This window comes from Bos taurus, chromosome 11, assembly GCF_002263795.3.
Source record: "Bos taurus isolate L1 Dominette 01449 registration number 42190680 breed Hereford chromosome 11, ARS-UCD2.0, whole genome shotgun sequence".
Classification (NCBI taxonomy): Eukaryota; Metazoa; Chordata; class Mammalia; order Artiodactyla; family Bovidae; genus Bos; species Bos taurus.
Window position 1 is genome coordinate 3,833,984 of NC_037338.1, and position 13,461 is coordinate 3,847,444.

Sequence of the window (13,461 nt, forward strand, 5' to 3'; positions counted from 1 at the left end):
ACTGTATAACACACGCAAGGCATGAGTGAACCTCTGTATCACGCTGATAATCGTGGTCTTAACAACTAAGGCTTTTTTTTTTTTAAAGACTTTCCAAAACACACAAATCTACTATTGTTTTCTAACTGAAAATAGTCCTGGTAAGCTATTATTATATATCAGTGTTAAAAACTATAATAATAAAAAAGCTTGGTACTCATGAAGTTTTACCTGTTTTTTATTAGAAGGAGTCTTGAATTCAACATGGCTTTTTAAACTTCTTTATTTCAAATACACATGAACGGTTGTGGCACAGAGAAACAGTGATGAAGGCACAGTCAACGGGACCAGTTATCAGGTTTTCAGTTTTAGCAGCAAATTAGAAAATAAATAATCTGCCTTTGAAAATCCAACAGGACCTAAAATAGTACTACAGTTATTACCAATCCAACCAATGAAGATGTTATAAGGGAAATATGTACAATATATTTCAGGGGAAAAAAAAAAAACATTGGTACAACCTGGAAAAGCAGTTCTTCAGGCAGCTTCTCCCAGGGGTGCTTCCAAAAACACCCCCAATCGCAAAGACAGCCTTTCCAAACGAAGTTTGTTTTCAAGGAGAAATGCTTTAGTTTTTCACCCCATAAATGAAACAATGGTTACATTTAATCAGCTGATCTCTAAAATCTTTCTTAGAAAACACGACCGACTACACTGAAAACGTCAAATCTGCTGGCAGTGCATCTTACAGTACTGTCCACACCGGCCATCATTAAGGCTCAGAGACTGTGTCTTCAAAAGGTATTTTCACCCAAATTTCAGCAAACTGAGCATTTCGAACAAATAATGGAATGCTTATCAAACTCAAGTACCAAATCTTTGATTCCAGGGCAATTTGCTAATCACTAATGCTCTGAATTAAACAGCCTTCCTTGAGTCCAAGAATATGGAATGTTCCCCACAGCAGACAATCCTTATTCTAGAACAGTTTTAGCACCACAGTTCCTAACGTTTTTCCACACAAGCGTTTCCAGGCCAACACTCAGTTTACGTTTTTTGAATGACATCTAAATTGCCCACTCATACTCCGAAGCTCCAGCCCTTTCTGGTTTGTTCCTCTGGAAATGCTCTAGCTAGCACCCTAACAGGTGAAGCGAGTGTTTCGGGCAAGAAGAGTCAAGTTTCTGTATAGATAGTGATGATACGGGTATATAAATATAAAAAATGCCTGTTGTTTTTTTTTTTTTTTAGTAATACTCCTGTAGTGGTCTCTTCAGCACTGTAGGTTCACATGCATTGAAGAAATGAAGCATATTAGTTATGCCATATATATGTTAAGATTACTAATTAAAGATATACAATTCTCAAACTAAATCTCACACACTATAAACACTGCTCCATAGCTTGGAAATGTTTCCTTTCCTTTAGGACTTCAGATACGATTATGACTCAAGTCTTTGACTTTTTGATAACTTTAGCCTCTCATTTTCTTTCTTTTCAACTTTTCTTATATCAGGGCTATGGCAATATAGTCAAAGAAGCACAAAAAATATGGATAAACCAAAATTAAACCAGCAATTAACAGTTTGGAAGCAAAAGTATTTTGGAAAATAAATGAATTACAAAACTTTGTTTAGCACATATAGGATTTGATCTGTGCTTAGATTATAAAGTAATACAGAGCAGATGATTTGATCTCTACACAAAGGCATACTTTTCTTCCTCTTAATAGCTTATTTAAAATAGCATTATTCATTCTTAGTAACAACTGACAGGCTCAGAACAATCAAAATCAACATAAAGTGACACTGATTCCAGGAAAAATATGCCTTACTGGATCCTGCTCCTGCAATGTCATGCTAGCAGTTCCTTTATGAAACACGCTGCTAAGCTGCTGCAGGTTTTTGCCAATAACCTTCCAATGAAAATTAACTGAGGTCTTTGGGAGAGAATCCCAGATGAGACTTGGATATATAATCTGGTAGGACAAGACTTTATTCATGTGTTTATCAAGAAATAACCCAACTATGTATAAAAAAAAATGAAACTAGAACACTAACACAAGAAATAAACTCAAAATGGATTAAAGATTTAAATGTAACGCCAGAAACCATAAAGCTTTTACAGGAAAACATACGTAGTACACTCTGACATACATCACAGCAAGCTTCTCCATGACCCACCTCCTAGAGTAATAGAAATAAAAATAAACAAATGGGACTTAATGAAAAGCTTTTGCATGGCAAAGGAAACAATAAAGATTAAAAGACAACCCTCAGAATGGGAGAAATAAAACAACAGGCAAACAAAACAACTGATAAAGGATTAATCTCCAAGATACACAAGCAGCTTGTGCAGCTCCAAAACAGAAAACCCAATCAAAAAATGGACGGATGACCTAAACAGACATTTCTCAGAAAACATACAGATGGCCAACAAACATGAAAAGATGCTCAACATAGCTCATTATTAATGCAAATCAGAACTACAAGGAAGTATCACCTCATGCCAGTCAGAAGGGTCTTCAGTAAAAAACCTACAAACCATGAATGCTGGAGAAGATCTGGAGAAAAGGGAACGCTCTCGCACTGTTGGTGGGAATGTAAACTGATGCAGCTGGTATGACAATTCCTTGAAAAACTAGGAACAGAACTACCACATGACCCAACAATCCCACTACTGGGTATATAGCCTGAGAAAACCATAAATGAAAGAGACACATGTAATCCCAATGTTCATTGCAGCACTTTTTACAATAGCTAGGACATGGAAGCAACTTAGATGTCCATCAACAGATGAATGGATAAATAAATTGTGGTACATATATACAGTGGAATACTACTCAGCTATTAAATAAAAAAGTGTACATCGGAGTCAGTCCTAGAGATGGATGAACCTAGAGTCTATTATACAGAGTGAAGTAAGTCAAAAAGAGAAAGACAGATATTGTATATTAATGCATGCATATGGAATCTAGAAAGATGGTACTGATGATCCTATTTGCAGGGCAGCAATGGAGATGCAGACAGAGAACAGATCTGTGGACACAGTTGGGGAAGGAGAGGTGGGACGGATTGAGAGAACAGCATGGAAACGTACATTACCATACGTAAAACAGCAAGTGAGAATTTGCTGTATGACTCAGGAAACTCAAGCCAGTGCTCTGTGACAATCTAGCGGGGTGGGATAGAGTGGGAGGGGTTTTCAGAAGGGAGGGGACATAGGTATACCTGTGGCTGATTCATGCTGATGTATGGCAGAAACCGACACAATATTGTAAAGCAGTTATCCTCCAATTTAAAAAATAAAAATAACACACCAAAGGAATCAAGTAGGAAGACTTTTCTGCTTCACCTCTTTTAAATACCATATTCATTTTCTATTGCTGCATTAAATCACGGCAAATTTAAAAGCTTAACACAATACCCATCTATTATCTCACAGGTCTGGAGGCCAGAAGTCCAGGCAGACAGGACTGTGCTCTCTGCTCAAGGTCTCAGAAGGCTGGAATCCAGGTGCTGGTGGGGACCAGGCTCTTGGCTGCTGAAGCAGAGTCCATCTGCAGACTCCTTCAGATTGCTGGTTGAGTTCAGTTCCTGCGGCTGCAGGACTGCAGTTTCCATTCCCTTGGCTGCCGGCTAGGGCCTCTCAGCTCCTTTAGAGGCATTTCTCCTCATGTGGCTGCCCCCATCTGAAACCAGCCATGGTGTCTCAAGTCCTCCTGCTTTGAATCTCTGACTTCTGCTGACAGCCTGAGAAAACTCAGGGCCCACATGATTTGGCTAGCTGTTCCCAGATAATCTCCCTTTTGCTGTACAACATAATTACGGGTCATAATCACAGGTTTCACATACACTCAAAATCTAAAGTCACTGGGGGTCATCCACAGAAGTCTGGCTGCTACAAATACACACTGCTATCAATTAGAGCAATCTTTCCAAACATGCTGTTTGCATATAATCACCCTTGGCTCCACGGACAGCACTGTGAGCAGACAATGTTTTCATTACCAGGACACATTTAAGAGAAGACTTCACAGCACTGCTGACGTTTTTCCTAATTATTTACTGATGCAGTTGTTGATCTAAAAAAGCTATAAAAGATATCTCCAACAGTTGAATTAACCTATACATACATGTCTAGAGCCTGCGTGCTAAATAAGCCACGTGCATTCGTGTTTTCCAAAGCTTGTCAATCACAAGCTTTGGAACCTCAACTTAAAGTTGTAGATCTTAACTGGACTCCAATAGCAGAGACAGTGAATGCCGTAAAGAACGCATGAGACTGAGAGCAAGGAATTTAGAACTGGATGTCAGGAACCTGGAAATAGGTCCTCAACTTTCTCTTCTCCCTGCAAATACTCATCATCATTTACACTATGACATATTCTGCATGTCTGCTTTTAGCTTCATGATTGCAACTCATTATTCTGAATTCTAAAATGTTAATATTAGCACTCTTGACACAGTGCTGTCCTACAGAATTTTCTGGGATGATGGAGATGTTCTACATCTGTGCTGTTCGATCCAGTGGCCACTAGCCATAGGGAGGGCCAGTGTGACTACAGAGCTGAATGTTTTATTAATTTAAGTAGCTGCCCGGTTGTCCAGTGGCTACTGTAGAGGACAGCAGGGCTCCAGAGACAGCATGCCATAGACACACAGAAAAGTAAAATTAGTCCCACCGCTTGACACACTTTTCCCCACTCACTCTTTGGGCAAAAGTGGTTCAGCATCCATTCAAGGTCAAGCATTTACTTTCTCTCTGTTCCAAGTTCCCTAATCTTCTGTCCCAATACTTCAGTCCCTAACCTGATTCTTAAGGGCAACCACCAGAATTGCCTGTTCTTGGCAAGCTTCTAATTGTCTAGTGGAAACCAGGGGAGGAGCGCTCAGCAGAGAAGAGGCTCCATGGACACCTGTACAACAGGGGATGGACAGGAAGCATGACGTACACGCTTGCCCACGGGAGCTTGACATTTGGTCAGAGTGAGTACATGTCTGTGCACACACACACCCCACAAACAGAAACTAGACAGTTGAGACCGTGTGTGTGCCCGCACGCGTGCAAGTGTGTGGCAAGGACAGCAGCTGAAGAGAGTTCAGGAAAAGGAAGAGGAGTGTGGGCTGGAAGAGCTGGTCCCTTCCCGCAGACCCTGCCTGGGTACCTGCCGTGTGTCAGGCAGTGTTCTGGGCTCAATGAGGTGCTGGTAACAAATTCACAGGAAGGAAGGGGTGCACAAGGGAGTCCTTGAAAGACAAGATGTGGCTAAAACTCTTCTTAGGAACAGGAGGGATGAGCTAATAAGTTTTCACCCTCAGCTCTGCAGAGCTGCCTGGATAAGGCTCAGTCTCAAGACATGCACCCTGACAAAGGGCCAGGAGCTGCAGTTACTGCCACTCCTCGGACTCTCAGAGCATGGCCTTTCTTCCTCAGGTCACAGTCGGCTACTCGGGAAGCAGAGAAACAAGGGGGCTCTAAACCCACCCCCAGATTTTTACCTCCTGCCACTTGGTTGTTAGAGCAGCAATTTAGTATGTGAAGCTGGTTCCAATATTTTATAATGAGAGGCTATGCTTTTCCAGTGAAATTTCCCTGCCAGGCACTGGGCCAAGGAGAGTTGGGAAGAAAAGGTAAATTAAAGAAAATACGAAGTAAATTTTAAAAACCTTGAGGAAAATGTTTAACTAGACTTTGACATAAAAATAATCATTGTTGGCAACGTGTAACTTTTAAATCAAGAACCATTCAAGTAATGGAAAAAATTGTACCCTATCTGTGTTTTCCATCCTTTTCACTGCATGACCCTGTACAGAAAATAAGGCTGTTTGAAAGCTATTTGTTCAGCCTGCTGGGTATGGGTGACACTTCTCCAAGCTAAACGCAACCAGCTAGAACCTCCAGTGCCCAAGGCCTCAGCCATGGGCTATTTGGAAAGCCCAGAGGGTTTAAGCTCTGCACACCTGTAGCTGTCTGCAACCCACCTGAGGACACCACAGTGGCTGGGAACTGATGTTGATAATTCATAATTTTGTAAAAGACTTCAGTTAAGATCACTGACTGCTAAGGCTGATAATATTTTTGTGTACAGTGACATCATGTGGAATTGCAAGTTTAAGAGTAATAAATACTCTCTGGATGTGAATTTACTTACAGTTCATACTGCAACAGAATAAATTATTTTGAAAAACATACACCTGTTACAATACCTTTCACCAAAAACCCACCATTACATTTTTCTTTAAAATTAAACCAATTGTGACTCGTACAACAGCATTACCTAGAAAACATTTTGTCAGAACTCAGAATGAGTGCAGATATAAAAGCCTCAAGAGAAAATGCATCTAATTCGTGGATTTTAGACAAAGATTAATACAGAAAGAAGAGTTTGTCATTTTACATATCAGAGGAAATGTAATGACTTCAGTTTATGGTAATTTGGGTTGAAATGCATCACCCTTGCACATTAAAATTTATCAGACTGATTTTTTGTGGCTATACACCATACATAGTATAGTAAAATAACCCTCAAGAAGGACATTGGTCTTTAAAATCCTGGCTTTAAGGAATGACAAACGGCTTTGAAAATATTTTGCTCAGAATCATTGTGATTATAAAAGTACTTCAGTTAGGAAATCAATCTAGAATCATTCTTAAATGGCAGTGCATTTGAAAAATGGCATTAACTTGTAATGTTTGCATTTCCAAAGAAAAATATAGAAAGAACTTAAAAAAGCAAGGTAACTGGTTTTCAAAAAAAGTATTGATTCAAAAATTTACTGCACAAAAATATGTACTTCTTAAGTATTTCTAATAAATTAACTCCATAACATTTTATGTATATTTATATATTTATATATATATAATCCCTGATCATCTATAAAAGAGGGTCTATAATACTAAAATAAATGAACTTCAAAAGTACCCCCTTCATAAAATGTATTTAACATTAATTTTTCTCAAATTTAATGAATGTAACAATATGTACAACTCTTATGTATTAGTATAATACCAAAATAGTACAAGTCATATTAACAGGCTGTCATAACTGTAAAACGTTTGAGTTGAGTTAAAACTGGAGGACAGCTTAGATTCAAATGAATACAATTATCCGTGGGAGATTCATTTTCCAAGTGGAAATATGACAATCATTTTATCTACAGTAGATTTCGCGAGAGGTAGAATTCAAGTTACCAAAAAAAGGTACGTGCTCAGCTGTCTTTAATCAACAAATTCACAGGGAAAAAATGTGTTGGTTTCTTAGTAGAGATGGTCAGTTTGTGACTTTTTTAATATGGATCTGAAATACAAGATAGTGAACAGCATGATATGGCAATCAATTTTCAATTCGAAAAAGATCTTAAGTATGAAATCCAAATGTTGTAAAAAAAAAAAAAAATGTAGAATCTAATCTGTTCCACTGATTTAATGTATTGTCTTACCTCATTAAGAATGGCCCAAACAGCAGAATTCTGAATAACTGAAAGTCGGAAGGCCGAAATGGGGTTTAGGCTGGGATCCACCATCCCTTCCGCAACACCGTTTTCAAATTTCCCTGCAAAGGAAAAATCAACACTCGCTGGGGTAAGACCGAAACAAGCACGCATAAACTATCACTAACTCAAAGCGGGGAAGGAAAACACCAAAAAAGTATTTCCAGTAGAGGTTTTTACACAAAGGATGGGCGAATTTGTTTTCTTCCTACTACCTTATTCCAGGTTTAAATTTTTCACAAAGTAGTACATGCTTTAAAACATGAGCAGCAACCTGTTTAACAGGCAGAGCAATACATTTTATTGCACATTTTTAAAAAGTAAATATATTTATTCTGACATCAACTAACACAAGTTTTTAGTAAAATATGTCATACAAGCCTTACAAAACATACTCCTTACCATCTCTCAGTCTACTTTGAGGATTGAGTCAACAGTAAAAAATTTCACTGCTTAATTAGACACACACACACGATGGTTGGCCTTGAGTGATTTCCAAGGTCAAATCTAGGAGGAATTAAGATATGATACATCCTCAAGGCAGGTCTAATATAAAACTCCATTATAAATGACAAGCTCATAAAGCTTTCCTGTAAGGATAAGGATCAAGACCTAGAAAAGATAATAAGCTCTCTACTCTACTCTTCTTGCCGTGAGGAAACAGCAAGGAAACAAAACAAAAACACTGTTGAAAAAGTGTCAGAAAAATGGTTGTTCTGAATCACACTGCTCTAAGCCAGAGATTGGCAAACTTCCTAAAAATAGCAGATAGTAAATATTTTAGGCTTTGTGGGTCAAGAGAGCATTTGGGAATATCACACAGGTACTCATATAGGAAAAGAGAAAAACTAATTTCCATAAAATTTTTATTGATGAAATTCAAAATTTCAACTAAGTATTAGACTCTCCTCCCCTCCAAACTGCCACATAACATATGAGATTTTGATATATCTTGAAGGTTTCCTTTCACACAGCCTAGATAAGATACTGCCAAATAATGTTACTAATCCATAAGCACAAGATTTAATGTAGCATATCCATGACTTGGAAGGTATCTGCCATCAATTCTATTAAGAGTCTTTTCTTCAAAACATATATCTACCTTATCATAACATTACAGATGAATCATGTCCAATCGAAGGTTATGTGGAACCTCCTCAATTAGCTTGATATTTCCTGTAGTTTGGTGTCACCAAAGTGACTTGGAATGCAATATAAGTTTTGCACATAAGAACTGTTTTATTTTAATAATTTTAGGTTGAATTCACTAAGAAACATTATCAGGTCTGAAGCAAAAACTATTTTCAAAAAGATAACAGTAGTCGAAGGCACTCAAAAACTTTCTCACTTGGAAAATTTTCAATTCTTATTCCAGAGCTTAAAAATAAATAAATAAAATTTTATCACTGCTAAGCCCCAGAACTGCTGTTTGGTAGGGCAAGTCAGAATATTCAGGTCTTATTTCTGGCAAAAATTCACAGAACTGATGTTGATGAAGTCAACGAGAGTGAGTAAAATTCACTGGCAATACTACTAGTTCAATAAATTAATCATACACGACAGATTCAAGCACTCTGTAAAGCGTCTATTGACGCATAATAAGGTAACCATAGGCTTGGAATACCTTGCTGCTGCTGCTGCTAAGTCGCTTCAGTCGTGTCCGACTCTGTGCGACCCCACAGACGGCCTCCTACCAGGCTCCTCTGTCCCTGGAATTCTCCAGGCAAGAACACTGGAATGCCTTATGGCTTTTTAAAACTTTTTATTTTACATTGGAGTATAGCTGATTAGCCATGCTGTGATGGTTTCAGGTGCACAGCAGAACAACTCAGCCATACACAGACACGTATCCATTCTCTCCCAAACTCCCCTCCCATCCAGGTTGCCGCGTAACACTGAGCAGAGTTCCATATGCAGTACACTGGGTCCTTGTTGGTTATCCACTTTAAATACAGCAGTAAACGACAAGCTTTGTAACTGTCCATCAAACCCTTCTCCTGCACAAGTATTTTCACCACCATTCACTGTAACATATCCTAGCAGACTCCACTTCAGATGTACAAATTCTGTGTCTTCTCAACTTGTTTGAAAACACTCTTGCCTGCACTTGTTCTCTACAGACTATGCACAGAGGCCAGTTGTTCAGTCGCTTCAAACCTGGCATTGACTCCAAATAACAAGGCCGCGGTTGTTAACAGATGAGGCAGTAGTATCTGTCAACTCAAGCCAAAAAAAACTACTCAAATAATTTGCTTGCCTTTTGATTACTGACATTGCTCTCAAGGTCCCCAACTCCTCAATCAAAAGTTATTACTGAAAGTCTAATGGTCTGAAATAAGATTTTTCTCTGTACACGGATCTCTGGCTGTTACAGCTAAACACTGGTGAATGGTTTTCTTGCTTGCTAACTTTGGTTACAGCCTCATTAGACTCTTTTATTTTTGTGAAGAAACTCTCAGTGATATGTTAAATTTTCTAGTTTTTCTGACCATTGCTTTCCTGTGAGCTGGGGATACTGTTGTGAGTGGTTAGTTTGGTAACATATTCTTCAGTACAGTTCCTTTACACAGTCAACACGATGACCTGCCATCTACCTTTGTAAAAAGAACCCAGATTCCACTGTGTTAAAAAGCACAGCATTCCAAGTCCACTCTCTTCTTGTTTTTACCTGAAGGGTAATCACTGGTAATTTTCTTTGATATGCCACAATAGACTGATGTGTGTGGCACATCCACACCGCCAAACTGTAACGCATCAGTGCTACTGGTGATACACTGAGCAGCAATTCAAAGCGACGGGAGCACCACCTCCATCTCTTTGGCAACTGCTCGCTTATCTCTGCTGTTGTAGCAGAAAGACACTCACAGACAACCCAGAAACAAACGAGCACAGCCATGTTCTAAACAAACTATTCACGGGCACGGAAATGGGGATATTTTCTAATTTTTACATATCATGACATAGAAGGCAATGGCACCCCACTCCAGTACTTTTGCTTGGAGAATCCCACGGACGGAGGAGCCTGGTAGGCTGCAGTCCGTGGGGTCACTAGAGTCGGACAGGACTGAGCGACTTCACTTTCACTTTCCGCTTTCATGCACTGGAGAAGGAAACGGCAACCCACTCCAGTGTTCTTGCCTGGAGAATCCCAGGGATGGGGGAGCCTGGTGGGCTGCCGTCTGTGGGATCACACAGAGTCGGACACGACTGAAGAGACTTAGCAGCAGCAGCAGTACTATTTTTATTTTTTTCAACCACTTAACAATGAAAATAATGAAAAAAGTTTCAACATTCTTTGCTCACAGGCCATTCAAACAAGCAGCTAACCCTTGTGCTGTTACATGATGTATCAATTCTAAAGTCTTAAAACATAATCAGATCAGATCAGATCAGTCGCTCAGTCGTGTCCGACTCTTTGCGACCCCATGAATCGCAGCACACCAGGCCTCCCTGTCCATCACCAACTCCCAGAGTTCACCCAGACTCACGTCCATCGAGTCAGTGATGCCATCCAACCATCTCATCCTCTGTCGTCCCCTTCTCCTCCTGCCCCCAATCCCTCCCAGCATCAGAGTCTTTTCCAATGAGTCAACTCTTCGCACGAGGTGGCCAAAGTACTGGAGTTTCAGCTTTAGCATCATTCCTTCCAAAGAAATCCCAGGGCTGATCTCCTTCGGAATGGACTGGTTGGATCTCCTTGCAGTCCAAGGGACTCTCAAGAGTCTTCTCCAACACCACAGTTCAAAAGCATCAATTCTTCGGCGCTCAGCCTTCTTCACAGTCCAACTCTCACATCCATACATGACCACAGGAAAAACCATAGCCTTGACTAGACGAACCTTTGTTGGCAAAGTAATGTCTCTGCTTTTTAATATGCTATCTAGGTTGGTCATAACTTTCCTTCCAAGGAGTAAGTGTCTTTTAATTTCATGGCTGCAGTCACCATCTGTAGGGATTTTGGAGCCCAGAAAAATAAAGTCTTGATACTGTTTCCACTATTTCCCCATCTATTTCCCATGAAGTGATGGGACCAGATGCCATGATCTTCGTTTTCTGAATGTTGAGCTTTAAGCCAACTTTTTCACTCTCCACTTTCACTTTCATCAAGAGGCTTTTTAGTTCCTCTTCACTTTCTGCCATAAGGGTGGTGTCATCTGCATATCTGAGGTTATTGATATTTCTCCCGGCAATCTTGATTCCAGCTTGTGTTTCTTCCAGTCCAGTGTTTCTCATGATGTACTCTGCATATAAGTTAAATAAACAGGGTGACAATATACAGCCTTGATGAACTCCTTTTCCTATTTGGAACCAGTCTGTTGTTCCATGTCCAGTTCTAACTGTTGCTTCCTGACCTGCATACAGGTTTCTCAAGAGGCAGATCAGGTGGTCTGGTATTCCCATCTCTTTCAGAATTTTCCACAGTTTCTTGTGATCCACACAGTCAAAGGCTTTGGCATAGTCAATAAAGCAGAAATAGATGTTTTTCTGGAACTCTCTTGCTTTTTCTATGATCCAGCAGATGTTGGCAATTTGATCTCTGGTTCCTCTGCCTTTTCTAAAACCAGCTTGAACATCAGGAAGTTCACGGTTCACATATTGCTGAAGCCTGGCTTGGAGAATTTTGACCATTACTTTGCTAGTGTGTGAGATGAGTGCAACTGTGCAGTAGTTTGAGCATTCTTTGGCATTGCCTTTCTTTGGGATTGGAATGAAAACTGACCTTTTCCAGTCCTGTGGCCACTGCTGAGTTTTCCAGATTTGCTGACATATTGAGTGCAGCACTTTCACAGCATCATCTTTCAGGATTTGAAATAGCTCAACTGGAATTCCATCACCTCCACTAGCTTTGTTTGTAGTGATGCTTTCTAAGGCCCACTTGACTTCACATTCCAGGATGTCTGGCTCTAGGTCAGTGATCACACCATCGTGATTATCTGGGTCATGAAGATCTTTTTTGTACAGTTCTTCTGTGTATTCTTGCCATCTCTTCTTAATATCTTCTGCTTCTGTTAGGTCCATACCATTTCTGTCCTTTATCGATCTCATCTTTGCATGAAATGTTCCTTTGGTATCTCTGATTTTCTTGAAGAGATCCCTAGTCTTTCCCATTCTGTTGTTTTCCTCTATTTCTTTGCATTGATCGCTGAAGAAGGCTTTCTTATCTCTTCTTGCTGTTCTTTGGAACTCTGCATTCAGATGTTTATATCTTTCCTTTTCTCCTTTGCTTTTCGCTTCTCTTCTTTTCACAGCTATTTTTAAGGCCTCCCCAGACAGCCATTTTGCTTTTTTGCATTTCTTTTCTATGGGAATGGTCTTGATCCCTGTCTCCTGTATAATGTCACGAACCTCATTCCATAGTTCATCAGGCACTCCATCTATCAGATCTAGGCCCTTAAATCTATTTCTCACTTCCACTCTGTAATCATAAGGGATTTGATTTAGGTCATACCTGAATGGTCTAGTGGTTTTCCCTACTTTCTTCAATTTAAGTCTGAATTTGGCAGTAAGGAGTTCATGGTCTGAGCCACAGTCAGCTCCTGGTCTTGTTTTTGCTGACTGTATAGAGCTTCTCCATCTTTGGCTGCAAAGAATATAATCAATCTGATTTCGGTGTTGACCATCTGGTGATGTCCATGTGTAGAGTCTTCTCTTGTGTTGTTGGAAGAGGGTGTTTGTTATGACCAGTACATTCCAGGCTCAAAATAAGATAAGACACACGCAAGTTGAAAACCATACTGGTAAAGTTTATACTCATTTTCTTGAATAATCATGGCTATTGTTTTTAATTTAATTTTTATCTTATATTGGAGTATAGTTTTTGGGTTTCCCAGGTGGCGCTAGTGGTAAAGAACCCACCCACCAATGCAGGAGATGTAAAAGATGAGGGTTTGATCCCTGGCTAGCAGATCCCCTGGAGGAGAACATGGCAATCCACTCCAGTATTTTTGCCTGGAGAATCCCATAGACAGAGGAGCCTGGCAGGCTATAG

General features: G+C 39.8%; 1 protein-coding gene across 3 annotated transcripts in view; it reads right to left on the reverse strand.

Annotated features, from left to right (window-relative positions):
• Window positions 1-244: 244 nt before the first annotated feature.
• The window catches only part of MGAT4A (alpha-1,3-mannosyl-glycoprotein 4-beta-N-acetylglucosaminyltransferase A), a 126,417-nt gene continuing 113,200 nt past the window's right edge, over window positions 245-13,461 (reverse strand). For 2 of the 3 annotated variants that reach the window (XM_024998334.2, XM_059891023.1), the window contains 2 exons: window positions 7,422-7,534; window positions 245-7,279 (listed from right to left, as the gene is read on the reverse strand). In XM_024998334.2, coding sequence (XP_024854102.1) covers window positions 7,253-7,279; window positions 7,422-7,534 — 140 coding nt within the window. In that variant the 3' untranslated portion in view covers window positions 245-7,252. 3 annotated transcript variants of the gene reach the window in all.